A 23902-nucleotide genomic window follows, 5' to 3' on the forward strand; every position below is an offset into this window, starting at 1 on the left:
CACGAAGGGGACTCAAGGCCTGCGGCCTGTATCTCATCCTCCCTCCAGTCCACCCTCAGATGACCAGGATTAATAACTGCTATTGCTCCAGTCAGGCTCTCTGGACACAGTGAGCCATCAAAACCATGGTTATCTAATACATGAACTATTCCAGGCATGAGAACGTATGACACAAAATGATCTAATAACCACTGCCTCTCTTCATTTTATTATTTTTAGAAGTGAAGACTAAGCTTTATAATTCTCATTTCTAGTATATGCGTTCCTGTAAGTAGGGAAGTAACTAAACGTGTATGTCTTCGTGAGTACTAGCTTGGCAAACTGTTTCTGAATTCTCCATATGCTACACGTAGACTTACAGCAAAACACCTGGATTTACCACACAGATTGAAGCAGAATTACTTTTGGACCTGAAACCTGAATTTCCACTCCAGCTTTCCACATGTGAAGCCTCTAGCTGGGATGGAGACTCGCTGAGCTGGGGTTCTGTTTCTGACGGCTTTTACAGCGGGAGGTACGTTTCCCTCCCTGCCTTGCCAAGGAGATTTATGTGTCTATGCGTAAACTTGGGCGACCCTTAGATCTTGATGTAAAGAACTGATGCCTGAGTCCTGTCTGCATTTTTTCCATTCTCCACATTTTTCCTAATTAAGGCGATGCTTAAGAAAGAAAATACTTGGGAATTCTAAACTCCTTCTGGGCACACACCGAATTCCTGGGACTTATGGTACCAGAGAGCTCACTCCCACTTAGTCTCACACACACATTTTCATAAACGCAGCATGTGTCCTGCTCAGGAAAAGAATACTTTGAACTTATAGCTCCAGAGATCTTCCCCACCGGGCGTCTCCGCTGCCAGGGACAATCATCTTTTTCCAAAGAACTGGCCAAAACTCCACTGACCAACAGTTAAGACCTGTCTCGTTCAGACATTCGAACATCCACTGCGGCACTCTCTAAAAACCTGAGAACACAATCATTGCAAACTCTGAGCTTATTTTAAAAGTAATGAGACAAATGAAAAGGAACACTTGTATAGAACCCGTGTAAATAAAAATCAAAACAAAGCAAAAAACCCACAAAAAAACAAAAAACCAAAGGTGTTTCTACAAGTGAACAGCAAAAGTTGCTCAACATCTTACAACATATCACTCTTCTGAAAGCATTAAAAACAAAATCAGTGCTTTGATGTTTAAAAGAATTTCTAAAGTTTGCAGGCTAAGTGAGAGGTATGAGGTTATTATACTTCCTGGTTCTAAGAAGTCACCTTAACATATCTAACTTTTTTATTTTATTTTATTTATTTATTTTTTTTTTTTTGAATAGGCTCTCACTACATCATTCTTGCTGGCTTAGAAATCACTCTGTAGACCAGGCTGGCATCAAACTGAAGAGATTCACCTGCCTCTGCCTCCTGAGTACTGGGTAAAGCTGTGTGCCACCATAACCAGCTTGTGCCTGACAATTCTAATGTGGGTTAAATCAAAAAAAAGCACATACAAGTACGTACAGCCTTGGCTCACCGGGGCAGCTCTGCTAGCTGGCAACACCTGAGTCCACAATGCTGCTTCCAATCAACACCCACCTGGCCATTTTCTAAAAGCCAGCTCCACCTGCCTATGGTAGGAATCCCAGGGCCCCTGGGCACTGCATTACCTGGAGGTTTGCATTTTGATGTCTCAGTAATAAGTAGAGCACTGTTTAAACTACTGGGTGGCTGCAAGACACTGAAGCTGCTTGCACTCCCTACATTTAACCATGGACATCTCAGCCCCAGTGTTAAGGCATTAAGAGGCGGGGCCTTTTTGACATGATCAGGTGGTGGAGCTCTTAAGGCCAGGATTAGAATTAATACCTGTAGGCACCGCTAAGCAAAGCTTCAGACTGCTCTGTTTTATGATATGAAGACATAACAAGCACCCAGACAGTGATCCACACCCAGAAGACAGTCCTCTCCAGACTCAACCACACAAACCCTGATCACAGACTCCAGGAGTAGGAGAGAGAAGCCTCTCTTATGAAGAAGTCACTACATTTATGGCTGTTTGTTACAGCCTCTGATTTGACTAAGACAATACCATGGGTTATTTCAAAGGCTGAGCATGTAGTCTAAACTTATTCAAACTGGCCATGAAACCTGGTGCCTTTCCATAAGCAACACATGCATATTTTATAATCCAGTTACTGAGCTATTAAAGTAGTTCTAACTTAAATAAAATTAGTATTACACACCTATATGACACATCACTTAAACAGTATGAAAGTTTCTATTCAATTAGCCATTCATTTCGTGGTTAATACAGTTACGTTCCCCACTACGTAACAGACATATTATTTGGTTGAAGGAATGTCAGCCTTGGTGGTTTTGTTAAATATTATTTTAAGCTTCTTTTTTATTGTTATTTCACAAATCAATTAAAGAGGACACCCTTATCTTAAGATTTGGACCTAGACTCATAAATGTAGCCATCTCTATTTCAAACCCAGGTCAGAGCGGTATCTGTATTTATCACATATTCTTCCTCATAACAAATTAAGAAAGTTCAGGTATTGTTGATTAATGACTGCTCCAAGAATGTTTTGAAATCCTGAAGGGACCTAGTATATAAACACTAACTGTGGTTCATCTTAATAGTTCCTGATGTACATTTCTTTAAGAACTTTCCAGAAGGTCAGGCATGAAGTCACATGCCTTTTCTCCCAGCACATGGAAGGCAGAGACAGATGATGTCTATAAGTTCCAGACCACCTGTTCTACACAGTTACTTCTAGGACAGATAGGACGACACAGACTCTGTCTCAGCACCCACCACATTCCCTGATAAGAAATTTCCAGGAGAGGTAGAGGGTGAAAGGGCACTTGTTTAATATATGCAAAGCCCTGGGGAAAAAATAAAGCAAAACCTAGAAATCCTACTAACAGAGGCTCTTCAACAATCAGCACTGATACTCTTCATCATTGTCAGAACTAACACAGATATAATTTGTGTGGCATATATAATGTGCAGACTAAAATACTAGAAGCTTGACTGTAAAAATTCCATAAAATACATGGAGGTCTTCTCTGGTCTCACCCCTACTTGGGAGCTATAAGCAGTGGAGGACTGCTGGAGAGGAGAGTTATGTGGGAGCTTCGTTTAAGAATGAAACTTCCCATTTTGTAAAGAAGGTTAAGACACAGGATGTAAAATGGGGACTTGAAACATTCAATCCTGCAGAAGCGAACAACTTGATGGCTTTGGGAAGTCCTCCAAACTGGCCAGATTCACTAGGCTTCCCCTTCCCCAAGCATGTGTAAGCAGGAAGGACTGCTGACGAGCCAAGCTGCCTGGAAGAAGCAGAGACGAACTAAACTATCTGGAAAGGATACTACTCCCCAAGCTGCGGAGCTGACTGCACCAGGTTTTCAGCTCTCAGGATGGTGACCCGTGCTGGGCTGGTTTGGTGAAGCAGCAGAAGTCACTTCTGCTCCTGTAAGTAACCCCATTCAGACTGATTGTTTCATCACGTTGGACTCCGGCGGCATCCATACTTTGGTGTGCCATCAGTTCCCTATCTGGGCTGAGAAGACGTTTATTTATATCTCCCTCGGTATAGTGTCACACACACAGAGGGATAATCATTTTTAGGATACTGCCACCCTAGGGAAGACTTTCCCTACTCTAGTGAATGGCCCCAAACCCATGCACATTTGGACAGCACTAACTGGATTAGCAAAAGGGGGAGAGTCATGAAAATTGGAGGGAGATGGAGGGAGTAAGAAAAGAGAAACTGAGGTGGGTATGATCATATTCCACTCTATACATGTATGAAATTCTCAAAGATAAAGATAAACTACAATAAAAATATCAGAATCTAGCTGGGTGTGGCGGCAAACACATGTAACCCCAGCACTCCGGGAGGCAGAGGCAGGCAGATCAATATGAGTTTGGGGCCAGCCTAGTCTACAAAGTGAGTACAGGACAGCCAAGGCTACAGAGAGAAACTCTGTTTCCAGAAACAAAGAACAAACAAACAAACTAATTAAAAGCTCCCAAAATTCAGAATCTCTAAATGCCTCATCTACTAAGTTCCTAGTCCACACATTTAACTGACTTCTAGAATATTCGAAAGACTTTTAAACTTCGCTTTTGCAAACATACTCTACTGTTTTAAAGCTGGTGAATAATACCATCCATTTAGATGTCAAAAAATGCTAGGAGTTGTTACAATAGCATTAACCATAACCACCTTTGACGGGCAGCTCCTTTGCACTGACGATTATTCCAGCTGTATCATTTGTATTACGCCCAGTCCCCACCCTCTAAAAACCTGCAAAGCAGGTATTAACTCTAGGCAACTCTGAAGGAAAGAAGAATTCTATTATTTGCACTTAAGGCTTTGTCTAGTTGACTTAAGCGATGAACACTGTTTTCACCTTAACTTTTGGTGAACAACTAGTGCTAGGCTGGTCATCCTGGGAAACGCTTGTTGTGCTTGCTAAACTGTTTTCAATAACCTGCATTAGCTCCACCTGTTTGCCAAAATCAGACCAGTGGATCACCACCTACAGATGACTGCTTAAAAAGCTATGCACCTCAGGCTGTCTATACTTAACCAGAATTCTCCTTTCTCAAAGCCTGATTTGTTGGAGTTGCATTCCTTTCAGGGTCAATTATTTATGAGGATCTGTCTACTAAAATAATATGCTCAAACAGCGGGGAAAATGATGAATCATCATTACTTAACGTTTTCTGTAAGAGGGCACGAACAGGATACTACTAAGTTACTGTTTCAATGAGACAGCAGAAAGGGCACATTGAGCACAAGCCAGGGGCTGGGCCTCCTCAGCAAGACTGCAAAAATAACTTGTGCTGATGACCTTTCGGGACTAGTGTGGTGGTGCACACCTGGAATCCAAGCTCCACAGCTGGAGGCAGGGCACTGTGAGTCTGATGGCAGCTTAGTCTACACAGGGGAAAAAAAAAAAAAAAAAGCCAGACTGGGATAGAGAGCGAGCCCTGTCTCCCTAGAATGTTATAACCTAGTTATGACTGAACTCTTTCTAGGGTTCTAGAAAAACATCAAAGACTATCAAAGTAAGAACATGATTATCAAATATATGGTATAATGAGATGTAGGTAAAAAGTACTAGAAAAGACTGAGAAATTTTTTGGAAAAATGCATCTTCTTTTTTGTTTTGTTTTGTTTTGTGAGACAGGGTTTCTCTGTGTAACCTGGGCTGTCCTGGACTCCTTTTGTAGACCAGGCTGGCCTTGAACTCACATCAATACACCTGCCTCTGCCTCCTGAGTGCTGGGATTAAAGGCGTGCGCCACCACGCCTGGCCCAGGAAAATGCATTTTCAAAATATAGTAGGTAGGGACTGGAGAGATGGCTCAGTGCTTAAGAGCGGTTGCTACTCTTACACAGGACCTGGTTTGGTTCCCAGCACCCACATGGCTTCTCATAGCCATCCGTAACTCTTTTTCCAGAGGATGTGATACCCTCTCTGACTCCACGGGCACCAGCCATGCATATGGTGTACTTACACACAATCAAAACACTCATTCACGCAAAATTAAATTTTAACTTTTAAAGCTAAAATATATAGCAAGTAAAAATACTTCCAAGGAAACTCTATAGGTCTGCTTGATACACCTGTATAATTAATTTGTGTGAGGCTTTCTGAAAAGTTTCAGAAGATATGTTAGTAAGTAATTCAAGCAACACAGAGAGATCTGTCTCTGCCATCTGTGTCAAGGTCAGCCATAATTAAGTGTGCTGTCATAACCAGAGAGAAACACCAAATTGGAAATCCTATAGGAATCAAAGTACTGAGGGCACATGGGAACAAGATGACCTAAGCAAGCTCAACAACATTCTGAAATATGATTATCCATGACATCCTGAAAGCCAATACAAAGTGTCTATTTCAAAGAGAAGAAATTCCACACAAAACCAATAAATGGATATTGCAGGTTTTTCCCTTAGCAAATATTAGATGTAGGATTGCCCTTGTAAGAATTGAGTAGGATTACTCCTATAAGAATTAATCTGGGACGCTAGGGACACACAGCTTAGCTGGCAAAGTGCTTACCTAGCAAACACACAGCTTTGAGTTCCATCTGTGGCACTGCATAAACCAGGCATTGTAGTGCACGCCTGTGATCCCAGAAGTAGCGACAGAAGGATCCTACGCCTTTGTCTAATTCCAATGGCACCAGGAATGCATGTAGTGCACATACATTCATGCAGGCAAAGCACATGCATTAACTAAAATAAATGAATCCTTAAAAAACTAAAGGCAGATGAATGACAATAGGTATATGAAAATTTATTCAACACGACCATCAATAAATGCTAATCACTTGATACCTGTGAAGATGGCTATCCTCAAAATGATGAGACACATGTTGGCTAGGGTAGGAATGGAAAGGAAAGTACCCAGTGCTGGAAGCGAAGAATTAACACTGCCAGTAGACAGAACAATGTGGAGGTTCCTCAAAAGGTTCAAACAAAGCATCAGTCTCACTACTGAGCATGTAAACCAAGCAGACGGCATCAGCCTGTCAAATATAGGTATCACTGCAGCATTATTCACCCTACACACGATACAGAATCACACTTCGGTTTTGTAATGAATGAGTTGATGAAGATACACATGGAAGGGTACACCACTCAGCCTTAAAGAAAGAGTATCCTGCCACCGTAAAACCCTAGGTGAACGTGGGGGACAGTATGTTAAGTGAAACAAGCCAAACACAGAAAGGTTGGTACTGTGGGCACACCCACTGGTGGGTACAACCTCTAACAGTCCCACTCACAGCACAGAGCACAGAACAGGAGCCACTAGGAGCTGTAAGGTTAGGATATGCCTGCCAAATAATGCAGAATTTCAACTAGGTAAGGAGTTCTAGAGACCAACTGTGTACCACAGTGACTATAGTTAGTGAAAGCGTATTTTAGTTATTTAATCCCTTAAATACTTAAGGTTTAAATATAAATGTGTATATGAACATGAATGCAGCTGCCCTGCACAAAGAAGCCAGAAGAGAGTGTTGAATCTGCAGGAACAGGAGTGACAGGCAGTTGTAAACTGCCCAGGGTGGCAGCTGAGAACTGAATTCAACTCAGGCCCTCTCCAGGAGCACTTTGACCTATTAACTGCTGAGCCAGCTCTCCAGGTGACAGCATATTATATTCTTGATATTGTTAAAGAAACTGGTTTCGGCGTTCTTGCCAAAAATTACTGATAATGTCTACTTTAGCTGACTTGAATAATTGCCAAATATAATTGATAATGTACACATTAATTTGATCAATTTAACCATTTCACAATTCATACATGTTCTGTATGATAAATTGATACAACTGACGTTAATTACAAAATAAAAATATACAGAAAGATAAAATGAAAATTGTATTTAAAATAAAAGGTCACATACCTTGGCTTCCGGAATGCCAAACTGTATTGCTGGCATGCGAGCCCCACGGTGGGAGTGTACACAATAGGCATGAATTTCTCAATATCAGACATCAGCACACTATAAAACAGCTTCTCATTTCTATCTTGCAGATCCATCAACAGAAGATACCTGGGCGAATGAGACACAATCAGATCAACCTCCAACCATCAAAACGGCTATTGGAAATCTAATTTCAACCAAGTACACGGTACGCCTCTAGTCAAGTAGAAAGCATGTATAACCAAGGCAGATATGATGGCATATGCCTCTAATCCTCATACTTGGGCAATACAGGCAGGACTGGATATAAGGACAGCTTGGGTGATACAGTGAGACCCCTGCCTTAAGAAAAACAGCAAAGGTTTTTTTAGAACTATCCTTCAAGGGGCTAAGGGAGCTGGCTCCACAGGGACAGAGCCTGAGGGTCTGCGTTTGGATCTCTGGCAGCAATGCAAAGGCTGCGCTCAGCGGGCCACATGACCATCTGGAGCTGGGGTTACAGACGCGTGGATCCCAGAGCTCCCTAGCCAGCCAGGCCAGCCAAGCAGTGTGCTCTGGGTTCAGTGAGAGGCCCTGGCTCACAAAATAAGGTGCGCAACTACAGAAAAAGATATCCACTGTCAACCCCTGGCCTCCACACGTGCGTGCAAGCACGTGCAGGCACACAGACATACACTTGTGCACACACACACACAAATGTATACATACAAAACACTCAAGATCTCAAAGAAGGAGGACATTTAAATTGATTACTGTCACTCAAACATTACTATGATTGCTGAAATAACAATTCTGTTCAGTTCTTGGGTAGATGTAGTCTTTATAATTAAGAAGAGGAAACTCTCACAGGAGAGTTTAACCATGCACTGAAAGCAAACTAATACTTCCTCCTTTCTTTCCTTCCTTCCTTTCTTTTTTGAGACAGTCTCATTATGCAGTCCTGGCTGGCCTAGAACTCACTACATAGACCAGGCTGGCATGGAACTTAGAGAGATCCACCTGCCTCTGCCTGAGTCCTGGGATTGACTGAATGCACCGTCGCATCCAGCTTTTAATGGCCTTTCTCGGTGTAGAGGCATTTCCAGTCCAGTTATCTTTCTAATCAGAACCCCTCTTGTGTTACCTGTAACCTTCAATAAAATCCCAACTACTTTATAAAACTGAGAAGTTTTGAAAAACTGTGTTTAACAATCTAAATAATAGGTCCTTTGGGTTGATTTCTGGTATGGATTAGAGATCATGTTAAGTGTGCGATGCTGTGCAGAAAGCTGGTCTCCAATGTGCCCATTGGAAAGGTGCTCGCAAATTCAAGAGGTCACATCAGCAGAAGGCAGTTGGGTCACCGAGAAAGCTGTCCTAGAAGGGACTAACATCGTTTCCCACAAGAGTTTGACAAGTAAGGCCCCACTTCCTGCCATCAGATCCTGTCCTGCTGTATCACGGATGGAAACTCGCACCCACTACCAAGGCCCAGACTGTACAGGGCTGAAAATCTGCATCACTCCGCCAGAAAGCCACCAGAAAGACACCAGCGATGACCAATGTGCAATTTTAGAAATGAGGGCAGCAATTTTCTTGGATGTTTCTTCCTTCTTATAAGAATGTTTGTGTGTATATAAAAACATATTAAGTAAATATGAACACCCATTATTTTTCTCATAGAAAAATTATCTTGAGAAAGGTAAACTGAGATTAGGTTATAAAAACAATATTGCATTTGAGGGGGGTCATGGAGAGATGTCTCAGAGGCTAAGAGCAGTGGCTGCTCTTCCAGAGGTCCTGAGTTCAATTCCCAGCAACCACATGGCGGCTCACAACCATCTATAATGTGATCTGATGCCCTCTTCTGGCGTGCAGGTGTACATGCAGGCAGAACACTGTACACATAATAATAAATAAATAAATCTTTAAAAAATATTGCATTCAAATGATCATAGAGTAAACAGCTTTTTTTTTAAAAAATCACCGTATTTGCAAACAAATTCTCCTCAAAGTTAACTATCTATTCATGTAATAGCTCAACTTTCTTTTAAAAGCAAAACAAAACCCAAAAGACTATAGAGAGTTTCATGAGAGAAATAGGTTTCAAAATGTGATACCTGTCGAAGTCAGAGTTCAGACGCTCAAAGTTCTTAATGACTCTAAGGACCTGGATCTCCTGGCTGACGAAGCAAGGCGGCAACAATCCATGAATGTTCAGTTGCTGTCTCTCTTCCAGAGTAAAAGCCAAGTCCTATGACAAAGAGGAAAACGATGATTTGGAGAAGAGAAAAAGACAAACAACACACAGGCACGCAGACTCCAGCGAGGGCAGGACCGCGCACTGCCAGTAGCATAGGCAGCCAACTGTGCACTAGCCATCTGCTTCCTTATCTCCAGATGCTGAGATGAGAGTGGAGACACGACCTAAAAGCACAAACACGAGAGAGGCTCGGGAGATAGAGAGCTCAGCCAGGAAACTGTTCGCTGTGTAAACACGGGGACCTGGGCTGCGATGCCCAGCACTCGCATCAAAGTCTGGCCTGGCACCACACGTCTGGAACCCTGGCACTAGGGAAGGAGAGACTGGTGGGCCTCCTGCTGGCCAGCCAACCAATGAGTCATCCTGTGTCAAAAAATAGCTTGAAAGTCTACCTCTGGCCTCCACATGCATGTGCACACATGTGCATGCAAACCCACACACATACACAAGCACACAAGTACATGTAGTATACATACTACATACATGTGCACACAGAAACGAAAGATACAATCATTGATGTTAGAAAATTTAAAAATGAATGGTTATCTATTTTTAAATGTGAACAGAAGTAGGTCAGCTGACACCTGCTGCACGTCCAACTCTGAACTAGGTCAGGGAATAAACTGCATGGACCTGTTCCAACCGCCCTCCTCAGGTGATCGCCTACTATCCTTATGCAATCCTGGTTACACTAATTGCTCCCCAAAGCCCAAATCCACCATGTTTTTATCCTTCTATGCATGCACTCTGGACATAAAACCCAGTAGACTCAAGCTGGATCTAACTTGAAAGGATCCTCCCAGAGGACTGTTTTTCATAGTTTTGGAAGGTGCTCTGCAGGCTTCCAAGGGAGAGAAGCAACCAATAGTCCTATGCAGTTATAAATCGTGACACTGACCATCATGGCCAGAGACACCTAAGGGTGCAGTCCTGGCATATATACCTTGTCCAGTAACCGACAGCTCTGTAACTGGATTTAAGGCCCACTTAACTGGAGGGCAAGCATGCCTAGTACTAGAGACTGAGCCAATCACCCAAGGCTAGTGAGGGCATGGAGCTTATAGAACCTACAACTGCAACTATGCTAACTGCATTCTAAACATGTATCCTCCTACCCGCGGATAAGTGTGGCTCTTACCACCTATCCAAAGAAACTTCCCTTTGCAACAGATGGAGACCATTACAGAAACCAGTCAAAATGCAGACGACAAGTGATCAGAGTCACAGAGCAGCTGGCCCCAACTGACAGATCTAGAACACAACTCCTACACCTAATGCTGGGGGGGACACCATGGAAAATGATGGTTTGGTTTGGTTTTGGCTTTTTTTCGAGACAGGGCTTCTCTGTGTAGCCGTGGCTGTAGACCAGGCTGGCCTCGAACACAGATCTGCTTGTCTCTGCCTCCCCAAGTGCTGGGATTACAGGTGTGCGCCACCATGCTCAGTTGCATACCTCGCATTTTAAAAACCCAGTCTATAATATTCTACCACTGCAGCCCCAAGACGATGGAAGGCTTGTACCTTATGATGCGACTGTTTCTTGACAGCATAGATGGACAGGACCACATACACTAAGTACATGAGCACCTCTGCAGCACTCCCTCTGTACCTGGATGCTGATACACTGAGGGATAGTGACTCTTGAATCCTGCCATAGTGAGGATTCTACACAAAACATTTTCATTTTTAATTTTATAGACACTAACAATTTTGAGAACTCTAAAATGCTTTTCAGAAAACTGACCACAGTATTCATTCTGGTAAAACTACTTTTAAATCTGAAGCAATCAGAAAGGGACATTTGTGCAAGAATCATCTGTAAGATGGAGAAATAAGTTAACAAATTTTCAATTGTATATATACATATATACATACGTGTGTGTGTGTGTGAGTGTGTGTGTGAGAAAAAGAAAAGAAACTTGGACATTTTTTTCTAACTGGGAGGAGGGAGAAAATGTTAGGAAAAAAACTCAAATAAATACAACTTCCTCAGAGAAACAGGAAAACACTGAATGATGCTATATGCTGTTACAAGGTGTCTGCAAAATACCAACCAAACTATGGCATCCCGAGAACACAGTTTGTGCTCAGAAGTATTAACACATGCCCTCTCCTCAAGTAACAGTGGCTCTCGGCCGTCTTTACTCAGATCGTTAGCCAGGTCTTTTATCTACATTCGTCTGCATCTGGTCTGATCTGACAGACCTCTGTACTGTTCGCCGTACACCATGCAGATGAGGATGCCATCTGGAAAACTCCTCACAGTCTTTGATGTCTAGTTAACTGCAGATTCCTATACTGTTTGCCAAATAGTCACAGACACACTAAAGCACCAAGTAATCTGCTTAAAAAAAAAAATAATCATGGCTTAGAGATCTGGGAAAATGGGCCAACAAGTTAAGAGGAAAAAGAAGGCTCCATTATTGGGCTCATATCATTTTGTGGCCCTTTAGGAAGTACAAAGAATAATAACAGTAATAATAATTAATAATTAATAATAAGAAATAAATAAGAAAACAATCTTAGAGCCCCTGAAACTTTTAAGATAATAAATGATTTTATTTACTGTAATTAGTAGAGGCATTATTTTAGGACAATTTTACGGAAACAATTTTGCAGGGCTTGCAAAATGATCGATGGCTTCAGAGTACACACACAGGGTCTAACTTGCCTTTGACTTCTGCCAAATTTGTCAAGTTGAAAGGTTAAATGTCCACACACAGATCAGGTTTCCAGACCCCCTGCAATGCTCATCCTCTTGGGGCACCCTCAACACTCTAAATCCAATCTGAGCTTTTCTCCTGTCTTTTCCTTTTCTTACTCCTTCAAGACTCTTGCACTCAAGCTGGTGTGTTGGCTCATGCCTGTAATCCCAGCCCTCTGGAGGCAGAGACAAGCAGATCTCTGTCCTCCCTGTCTGCTCTACAAAGAGAGTCCAGGACAGCCAGGGCTCTGTGTAACAGAGGAACCCTGTCTCCAAAAACAAAAACAAAAAACAGTGGTGACCATCAGACAGCAGAGGGGCATTGCTGTACTGCAAACGGCAGCAAACAGAATGACGCGTCAGGGTTCCTCACAGCTTCCGAGAAATCTAAGCCTGTTATGCAGAAGTCAGAATTACACTGCTAGCAAGAGGGGCTTGTGTTACAAGGCTACATGTAAACACAACTACTGCAGGAAATGCAGGGGAGATTCGCTGAGTCAGCAGGAACTTACCAGGAAACAAATCTGCAATGACCATCTCTAATGTTCCCAGAGAACTTGCGTGGTTTGAATTCAACAATTTTCTGTAACTACACACAATTTTTTTCTTTCGCAGAAAAGAAGTATTACAAACCAGAAAGGCAAGTGAAAAGTTAGCAATCACAAAGAAACTTCAAATAACCTAAGAGAAATTCAAGTGCTCAGAAGAGAAGATGAACAAGGTGCCTCCATACCCCAGAGTCCTAACTCATCACACACTGATGAAAACAAATGAGGTGCTTCGAAAGCCTGGAGTACCCACTGCACAGACAGACAAGGTGCCTCCACACCCTACAGTACTCACCACACACAGACAAGGTGCCTCTATTCCTGTACACTTAATGTTACTGAAAATAGTTTGACAAACCAATCTTAAAAATTGTTTCTTCAGCTGGTCACAGAGGTGCATGCCTGTAATCCCAGCACTTGGGAGGCAGAGGCAGGCAGATCTCTGTGAGTTCGAGGACAGCCTATAAAATGAGTCTAGGGCAGCTACATAGAGAATCCCTGTCCCAAACAAACAAACAAACAAACAAACAAAAAACCCAAACAACAAAAAAGTTTCTTCATATTTAAAAGATTTTAGAATTTTGGAAAATTTTATTAACACACATTACAAGAGATAAATTTATACTTTTATTAGCTATTATTCTAAATCAAATAAATGAAACTGAAGCTACATGCCCATAATTCCAGCATAAGGGAAAACTGGGACAGGGGGATTGTAAAGTCAAGTCTTGCTGAAGCTACCTAACAAGACCCTGTCTCAAACCAAGTAAAAAAATTTAAGAGGCTCAATTTTTATTGTCGTATTCGGAATTTACCCACACAGTTTATGTACATATTTTACATCTACAAGAAGAGAGGCATTCATCCCTCCCACAGCTTTCAGAGTCCCTAAATTATTATTATTATTTAAATATGCTGTTTTTCTAATTCTAATTAAAACATAATATTTTTATATTTTCCTAGTGGTGTGCAATCTTATTTCCTGTGTTCCTATGTTGGCATGTGTATGTCTGGGGTGTACATGTGTGCGCGACTGCATGGGCATATGCATAGACACACGCATGAAGAACAGAGGCCACAGCGATCGCCTTGCTTAGTTGCTCTCCTCCGCCTTATTTTTTGAGACACGGTCTCTCATTGAACCTGAAACTCATCAATTCTGCTAAGCTGCCCGGACAATGAGCTCCAGGGAATCTTCTTGTCTCCACCTCCAACCAGTGCTGGGGTTAGAGACATGCCCCAGTACGCTCAGCGTTTTTACATGGGTGCTGAGGAATCAAACCTACATCTTCATGCTTTTACATTGGGCACGTGACTGAACATCTCCCCCGACGCCTCAATGCTTGAGGTTTTGTTGCGGGGAGGGCTTACGGATTTAGAATCCAGGTATGGTGGCACGTGCCTGGCATTTCGGCATGCCACAGAGAGGCTACAGCAGTCAGACCATGAGTTCAAGGGCTGTGTGACGTTCCAGGCAGAGGAAGGTGGCTCTGTGGCTTTGGCGTCAGCCTGGTCTACACAGTTAGCTCTGTCTAGTCCAGATAGGAACACATACACAGTGATAGCCTGTCTTTAAAAAAAATAAAAAGTAAACATGAAAAGTGTTCAAAGCCAGTCTGAGCTACACAGACTCAGTCTCAACAAAACAAAACAAAGAACTTCTGCCAAACTGCATAAAAACTTTAAGGTAAAGCCTAGCCCAATTGGCAAGCTGCAGATCAATAATGGGCTCTGTTTCGCAAAGAGATGATGGCATTTGAGGACCGACACCTGAGACTGCCTTCCAGCCTCCATATCCGTGCACAAGCACATGTGCACACGCATACGCAAGCACATGTGCACACACGCACACACGCATGCACATGCACACATGCACTCACACAAAATAAACTTTTGGGCCAGGCTTAGTCATACACACCTACAGCTCTTCAGAAAACTAAGGCCTGAACTAGCAAAACAGTAAGATATCTGAAAAGAAGCAAATAAAAAGGCGTGTTTTAAACTGCATTCAGGTGTCAGCACATTAAGTATATTTTCTTGGCATAATTTGTCTATAATAAATATATCTTTCACCATATATTTTCAGATATTTTCAACAGTTTCAATACAATCAGGGGTTTTGTTGCTGTTGCTCTTTTCATTTTCTGTTTTTTGTTTTTCAAGACAGGGTTTCTCTGTGTAGCCTTGGCTGTCCAGGACTCGCTTTGTAGACCAGGCTGGCCTTGAACTCACAGCAATCTGCCTACCTCTGACTCCCCAGTGCTGGAATTAAAGGCGTGCACCACTATGCCCGGCTTACAATCAGGTGCACTGTTTAAATAGTGGATTTAAACATATGCACTTAAATAAAACTGGAAAGGGGCCTTTGGAATAAAACATGTCAAAGACTGCTACTGAGAACTACACTACAAATTTTAAGACACACTTACCTTTTAAGACACATGATAAACCCAGAAATTCTATGGTCAGCAGCCTCCACAGGGCCACAGCTGACATGCATAGAACGTTTTCTGACTTCACTCAGCCACTTCATTGAGCTCGTGAAGTTCCATTGGTCAGCTTATCAGAAATGCCATACATACATGCGTATGTATACACACACACATATATATGAGAGTTATTAATTATAGGAGAATTGTAATCAGCTCACATGACTATGGGGCAGAAAAGCCACAGAGCTACCTCTAGCAAGCTGCACACCCAGGGGAGTCAGTGGTATGGTATTGGTCCTTGAAATCTTTCAGTTAAGAGTTTAAAGAAAAAAGGAAGAGTAAGCCTGATGTCCCGGCTCAAAGACAGGCAAAGGACGTCCTTCCATCTTGGTCTTCATTCCAGCCCGGCCTTCAGCTGATTGAATGAGGCTCACCCACACCAGAAAAGGGAATCTGTTTTACGCAACTCACAGGTTAACCCATCCAGAAATATCCTCCGAGGTACAGCTAAGAATACCGACTGACCAAATGTCTGGGCAGCCCCGTGGCCCAGGCAGTGCGATACACTAAGCTAACTGCCACACTCAGTTAATATTTTTCCAACAAGTTCTCTGTTGAATCTGCGCTTGTAATGCTATGTTGGTTACATTTTGCTGCTGCTATAAAACATCATGACATAAGCAACTGGGGACAAAAGGCTTATCTTACATCTAATGGCCAAGGCAGGAACTCAAGACAGGATCCCGGGGCAGGGACTGAAGAATCCATGGAGGAACTCTGCGCTGCTTACCAGCTTGATTCCTCTGGCTTGCTCAGTTACCATATATATCCCAGGCCCACCTGCCAGGAATAGCACCTCCATCAATTAGCAATCGAGAAAATTCCCCCACAGACATGCCCCAGCCTAATAGAAGCAATTCCCTACTGGAGGTTCACTCTTCTCAGGTACGGCAAATAGACAGCCAAGATCAGCCGTAACAAATGATTAGAGGCAAAACACCAACGGCCTGCGAGGTATGGGCCACAATACCATGAAACCTATTCTTAAGAACACAAAACTGGCTATTTTACTAACAACTATGCAAATTACACTAAAAATAACCATTATAGTACCTTCAGGTGTCCTAGGCTTTCTGCTGCTGTGATCAAACCCCATGTCCATAAACAACTGGGGAAAGAAGGGGTTCGCTTCACCTTAAAACTGCAAGGTCACACTCTACTGCTGAGGGAAGTAAGGACAGGAACTCAAACAGAGATGGAAGCAAGAGCTACTGCAGAGGCCACAGAGACATGCAGCTTGCTGCTTGCCCCTCATGCCTTGCCCTGGCTGCTTTGTCAGGGTACCCAGGCACCACCCACAATCAGCTGGGTTCTCCCATATCAATGGTCAATCAAGAAAATTCACCACAGGCTTGTCCCCAGACCAATCTAGCATGGGCATTTTCTCAAGTGAGAATTTGGAATCCGTCTTCCAAAAGACTCTAGCTTGTGTCAAGTTGACATGAACCCAGCTGGCACAGGGTGTAAAAAAAACAAAAAACAACAACAACAAAAAAAACCCCATATAACTTAATTTTTGTTTCAAGGCTAAGGGGGAGAGTGTGCTGAGCAAGGATATTAAAATGAGCTGTGAATGTGACTGAGAGAGGCTCATGTCTGCACCCTGGGCGGGGTGCAGGACACAGCACGGCTAGGAACATAGTACAGAAAGACCTGGCTCTTCTTGAGACAGAAAACCGAAGGGAGCTGTGTCAGCCAAGGCAAGCAGACTCTGCTAGCTGGGACGCCGCAGAAGCAGGATACACACCTGTCACACTTTAAAAAGAATTATACAATGAATCTATAATGCTATTGTAAAAAATATTTAGAGCCATTAGTCTGTTGTTGTATCATCAGTAAATATAACAGCAAATCTCCTTAAGCACAAGTAATGAGCGCAAATTGAATAACACAATAACTGAAAGTATTCGCTAGGTGGGCTCACAAGCTGCAATGAGATGGAGTGGGAAGAGTGAAGGATGTTTATGATGGATCATTACAGGCTAACCAAGCAGACAAATTTACGAAATAAAAGACTAAGAGGCCTCTTGATACTGCGCTGCATTTAGCACTTACAGCATTAGCCTTTTTTATTATTATTATTAATTTATTCTTATTACATCTCAATGGTTATCCCATCCCTTGTATCCTCCCATTCTTCCCTCCCTCCCATTTTCCCATTATTCCCCTCCCCTATGACTGTGACTGAGGGGGATTACCTCCCCCTGTATATGATAGGCAGATTTGGGCCCAGGGGTCCAGCTCAAACTAAAGCACCAGCCAAGGACAATACAGGAGGTAAACTTTAAACCCCTACCCAGATCTAGCCAATGGTCAGAACATTCTCCACAGTTGAGTGGAGAGTGTGATATGACTTTCTCATGTACTCTGGTGCCTCACATTTGACCATGTCGCCTGGAGGGGGAGACCTGGTGGCACTCAGAGGAAGGACAGCAGGTTGCCAAGAAGAGACTTGATACAGCATCAGTCTTAAAAGGAGAGAACGCCGTGAGTTGGCTCGGCTGGTAACAGTGCTTGCCGTGCAAGCATAAGGACCTCAATTCAGATCGCCAGCACTCACATCCAAGCCAGGCATGGTGTCATGCTTTTTTAATCCTTGAAATGGTGAGGTAGAGACAGGCATCCCTGGGGTTCGCTGGTCAGGCTAAATAGCCAATCAGTGATCTCCAGGTTCAAGGACTGAGCCTGCCTCACAGGACAAAGTGAAGAGCAAATGAAGAAGACATCCACCAGAGATATCTATCCTCCACACCGACATGTGTGTGCATGTACACATAGATATACACACCAACAGGAGGAGAAAGGGAAAAAAAGACTTTGAAACATGTTTTAGACTTTATGAAAACATTGCAAAAAGATGTAAGGTTACAGAATCACTACGTTTAACAAAGCTAAGAGCATGAACAAAAAAAAAAAAATCTAATTCCAAAAGCATTTATATTCAAGATTTTGAAAATGAAAAACATGCACCACAAGTAAGACATCCAAAAAAAAAAAAAAAAGTGATATACATACACGTAGGTACCTAAGGGACAACGGCTCTCTTGTCACAAAGGAGAGCAGAGAGAAGCATAACAATGTTTGTAATAGTGAGGAAGAGAACTGATAAGAGATAATTCCATACCCAGTGAAAACGTGCTTCAGAAATGAGGGTGAAATAAAGACATTCTAAAAGAATGGAAAACCAAGACAGCTGGTCTCCTGTAGACCTGTTCTAAAAATAAATTCTTGAGGAGGAAGAGAAATGTCTCCTAAGGAAAACTTGGAACATCAGCAACCAAAGTAAGCACAGGAGCTGTAAATATCTGGGAACCGTATCAGATTCTCCTCTGCCTCCTAAACTCTTCACACTATGTATGGAAATTTAAAAGGACATAAAACTTTGTTATACCTGAACATAAAGATGTGAGTTGATGGAAAAAGATTTGGTCATAAACTCAATAGACAGACTAAAATACTTAATGATAAGCATTATAAAGTTGGAAAAGGAGAATTCCCAAAGTAACAATCAGAGAGGACAAACATCTAATAAAATGGTAGACATCGATTCAAATATAACAATTACATTAAATGTAAGTGGCCTAAACACATGATTTAAAATATACTGTTAGAAACTGACTGATTAGATCACCCCTGCTTCTCACTTGTGTAGTTTGTATCAAGTTTTAAGAACTGTCACTTCACACAGCAACATTTCTAGCCCAAGGTTGTAACTTAACATCCGTAGGTCCCTGAAAGCTAGCAATGCCCTCCTGTTAGGAAAGGAAGAGTTGTTTTCCATTTTCCTGATTGAGCAACTGAATTTTGCTGATGGTTTTGAAAAGTATAAATTGTATGAGAAATTTGAGAACAGAATTTGTCTGATATATCCTGCACTATGAAGTTTAAAGTTTTCTACTTTAAGATACAAGGTACCAGATTTCTCCTACATGTCATACAATGATGTTTTAAGGTTTTTAAACTTAAATTTAAAAGGTAAAATTTAGTTTTAATAATTTTAATTAAAAAAAAAAACAAAAAGTCCATGTATTTATTATGTGTATTTGGGGAAATATATACATTATAGAATAGACAACTTAAACTAATTACCATATGCATTATCTCACACTTTTTGTGGTAAGAACACATAGAATTTAGGACGATGTCTTTAATATGAAGGTGGCTGTATGTTACTTGGTTTATATTCATAACTAATATAACTTTATTCAGAATTGACTCATCATTATTAGGAATTCCTTCTCTCATTTACGATCGCTTTTTATTTGGAGGGGTTGGAGGAGGGGTGGTAATTAGCTTTTTTCAATCTTTGGTTCTGGAGAATATTTTAGGTGGGGCCTCACTGCATGCATAAGCCAGGTTGATGTACAACTCACCATGTAGCTCAGGCGGTCTCAAATTTGAAATCCCCCTGCTTCTACCTTCAGAACAGCTCTGCACTGTCTGACACAAGATCTTTATCTGTGTTTCTTGTTTGTGTCTTACCATGGCTTTGCTTGGCCCTTCTATAACATTTTGTTCTAGGTATTTCCTTGAGAAAAGGCATTATGTAGCCCAGGCTGGCCTCAAACACAATCCTTCGAACTTCCAATCCTCCTGCCTCTACCTGAGTACTGGGGTTGTAGGCCAGCACCACTACCCCCAGTTTATGCCATGCTGGAAATCAAACTCAGTGCTTTGTTCAAGATAGGAACACTACCAAGTTTGTTACATTCCCCAGCCCTGTTCTGGATAATTCTTCTACACAGTGTAGATTGCTTGAGCTTTATTAAACAACCAAAACCAAGTTTTATTAATGTAGCTTATCTATATTCGCTGGTCTAACCAATATGTTTGATCATGATTCTATTACTGCATTTACCATATGACCTAAAAGTATGACATAAGACCCTGAATTGGTAAAAAGTTTAAAGACAAACAAAAGGATGCTCATTCCACGTTTCAATTTCATTTCAGCTAATGGTCCAAATCATGAACTTAGATTGTGCTCACTAACCAGACCTGTCAATATTGTTAACAGTCATCCTCATCTCAAAATTCTTGAATTAACTTGACGTAGTAGTCCTTGCCAGTAATCCCAACTACTCAGGGGACTGACGCAAAAGAACCACAATTAAATTCAAGGCAAGCTTGGACAATTTAGCACGATCTTTTCTCAAAATAAAACAAAACTAAAGGGGGGAGAGGGTGAGGAATATAGTTGCCTCAGTTTCCCAGAATACCCTGGATTCATTGCCCAGTACTGAAAAATAAGATTCTACAACCCTCTGATTTAAAAAAAAAAAAAAAATCTATGGTTTTGACATGTGCTTAGAAAAACAGGAAGCTGGGCTGAACTGCCAAGGCTGAACTAGAGCCCCATAGGCAATACTGAGAAGGGGGTGGGGAGGAGGGAAGAAGAGTTACTCTGTAACTAAGTTCCTTAATACTTTTATAAAGGCTTTACTTACAGGAGTCAAAGAAAAAACATTTTATACTATAGACAGTAACTGATAACTGATTGCTGGCTTTCATTCTTATCTAAAAAATTGAATAGATAGATAGATAGATGATAGGTAGATAGATACTACCACAGTGTACTAAACACAAGTAAAAGTATCACGTGACGAAACTGCTTTAATTCCATAAGTGTATTAGATGGTTATGGCTACCATAGTAAATATGATAGCACAAGCAGGGTTGTTTAAACAAACCCTTCTTCTCACAGCTGCGGAGGATGGCATCCCGAGGTCTACCTATTGGCAGGGCTGGGTTCATTCTGACACATGGCTCCTACTCTACAGTTGGCTTCTGATCACGAACTATCACCTTCTCCCTCCGTCCTCACAGGTCTGTCTTCTGTAATATACCTTAATCCATTCCTACAGTCATGGGGTCAGGGCCTACCCTAAGGATCTCCTTTTAGTTTAACTGCCTGTTTGAAGATCTTACCTCTAAAGCGATTACATTCTGAGGTCCTGGGAATTTCAGTTGCCACATGAGACTTCTGGAATAACATAGTCCATAGCATATAAAGACCTTTATAGCGTGTACACACACACACACACACACACACACACACACACACACACACACACACGCACACACACATATTTGCATATATGTGTATGGTATTATTTTATAATATAGATGTACTATGTCACAATCAAGTTGAAAAATACCTTTGGGGTCTGAGTAATTTTAAAAATATTGTAATCTAACTCTAAGTTTAAGGAGCCTACCACTAACTATGCACTGGAGTCTTAGGGCTCCTTCACCCATTGGCTTCCTGCCTGGGACTACCCACCATGGAACCACGCACGAGCGCACGAGCACAACTGATGATGTTCTTAGTCAGTGAAAAAGGATGGCACTGACCTTTTATTTAAAAAGCTCTAGAACATATACTCCCACATGGTTTTGAAACAATTTTATTGCTTTACTCCAAAGTTACCAGATTGGAATAGTGAAGATCAGGGATAAACTGCCTTCCATCTTCAAATTCAAAAGCGTCAGGTATCTGCAAACAGGACGGTTGTATGGTTGACTTAGTTATACCTCCATCTCCACGGTATCAGGAAAAATAGTGATTTTTTTTAATATTCTCTGTATTATTCAAAACAAGTATCATTGGCCTTAAACTACAGTGCTTTCTGCTGTTAATCTCAAGACCTGTTTGTTTCTCTTTCCTCAGAGCACACCACAGCTGGGAAGCAAGCAGCTACGAAGCACATCTCAGAAACTCATCATTTGGGTTTCAAAGTTAATAATGAGGATCAAATTAAATCCTTACGAGACACTGTCACTAGCTGCAGCTGGATCAAATGCCTAAAATACCACAGAGCAGTAGCATTTGGAGACTCATAGGAACAATTACCTAGAACAAGGCTACCAACCCGTGTTTTCCCATCACTGCATAAACAAAGGGAAAAATAATGGAAATAATTATTTTTTTATTGTACATACAACTTTCATAGAGCATGAATATTAGCCATATAAAAATTCTTAAAACACAGAAACACAAGTCATCTTCCTGAAAATAATAATTTTAAATTACACCTCTGTCTGTGTGTGTGTATGTATATATATATATATATATATATATATATATATATATATATATATATATATATATATACACATACACACGCATATGAATGATAGGCACAGATATGAATCTTAAAAATAGTTCAGGCTGTGGGGTATAGTGGTTCACATCTGCAATTGCAGCACCCAGGAAGCTGAGGCAGGAGCATTGTTTTGAGTTCAAGGTCAGCATAGTCTATATACTGACTTCCAAACCAGCCTGGGCTATACCAAATGATATCCTATCTCAAAAGATTATATATGTGTGTATATATGTATATGTGTGTGTGTAGGTATATACAGATATAGATATACAGATAGATATAGATATAGATGCCATGTTCATATAAACAGTACACCTCATGAGTGTGAGGCAGAAGTACTTCCCAGTAGCTATGATGAGATCAGTATGAAGTGATGTGCATTTGATCATTAGCAAACAGGAAGGTTTAGAATCCTGTATGAATTATGAAGATCCCATGTCTCTCTGGTTTGGCTTGTTTGTTTAGTTGGTTTTTTGTGTGTTTGTTTCTGTTTTTTTTTTTTTTTTTTCACTTTGTGTCTACTGATAACTTTTATTTATTTATTTATTTATTTATTTATTTATTTATTTATTTTTACCTCCTTAAAGACTATCCAACAAGTAGTTAAATTTTCCAGATTGTAAAAGCCAAATTCTAACATTTCTGACAATATTCCATTCTACAATTTAATAACAGATTCAAATGAACTTTAGGCTTCTGTGTAAATGTGCATTAACTCATCAAATAGTTACATCAATGGTGCATTGTCTAACTAAGGCTTTGAAAGCTACCTGTAGTTTGTTGGGGCGATGCTCACCTTTAATCTGAACACTAGGAGGCTGAGGCAGGCAGATCTCTATGCATGCAAGCTCAACTTGCTCTACACAGTCAAGTCCATCTGGGCCAGCCAAAGCTACACAATCAGACCTTGACTAAACAAATAAAAACGAACTGACAAAGTAATAAATACAAAAAAAAAAAAAAAAGGGCCAACTGGGTGTGTAAGTGTAAGCATTAAATAATGACAGTGGGGGGAAGAAGATAATTAGGAAAATCTTCCCTAGGGAAAAGATTAATGAGTCAATTAATATCACTTTAGTTCTAGGAACTAACAAGAATAGAAAGAAGAAAATAATCAAATATATTTAAACTGAAGGCAAAGTTTGGGAGTTAATTAGACAAATCTAGGGTAGATAGTAAAACATTAATTTTACATTCAACATAGCAGGATGTCGCACTATAAATACTTGAATAACAAGGAGATTGTTGAAAAGATGTTTAATTGGTGGAGATGTTCTCTCGCTCCCCCCCCCCCCCTGTGTGTGTGCGCGCGCGCATGTGTGCGTGTGTACGCACACGCTCTTAACCACTGAGCCATTTCCC

The 23902-nt window shown here is 41.3% G+C and overlaps 1 protein-coding gene across 1 annotated transcript in view; it reads right to left on the bottom strand.

Annotated features, from left to right (window-relative positions):
• Positions 1-23902, bottom strand: part of Me1 (malic enzyme 1) — a 104640-nt gene that overhangs the window by 78672 nt on the left and 2066 nt on the right. Inside the window, exons 2-3 of the mRNA XM_051140179.1 lie at positions 9548-9681; positions 7428-7577 (exon numbers count right to left, since the gene is read on the bottom strand). Of these exons, the coding sequence (XP_050996136.1) occupies positions 7428-7577; positions 9548-9681 (284 nt within the window). The remainder of the gene's footprint in view (positions 1-7427; positions 7578-9547; positions 9682-23902) is intronic.

The sequence above is a fragment of the Acomys russatus genome, chromosome 32 (genome assembly GCF_903995435.1).
Source record: "Acomys russatus chromosome 32, mAcoRus1.1, whole genome shotgun sequence".
NCBI classification, from domain to species: Eukaryota; Metazoa; Chordata; class Mammalia; order Rodentia; family Muridae; genus Acomys; species Acomys russatus.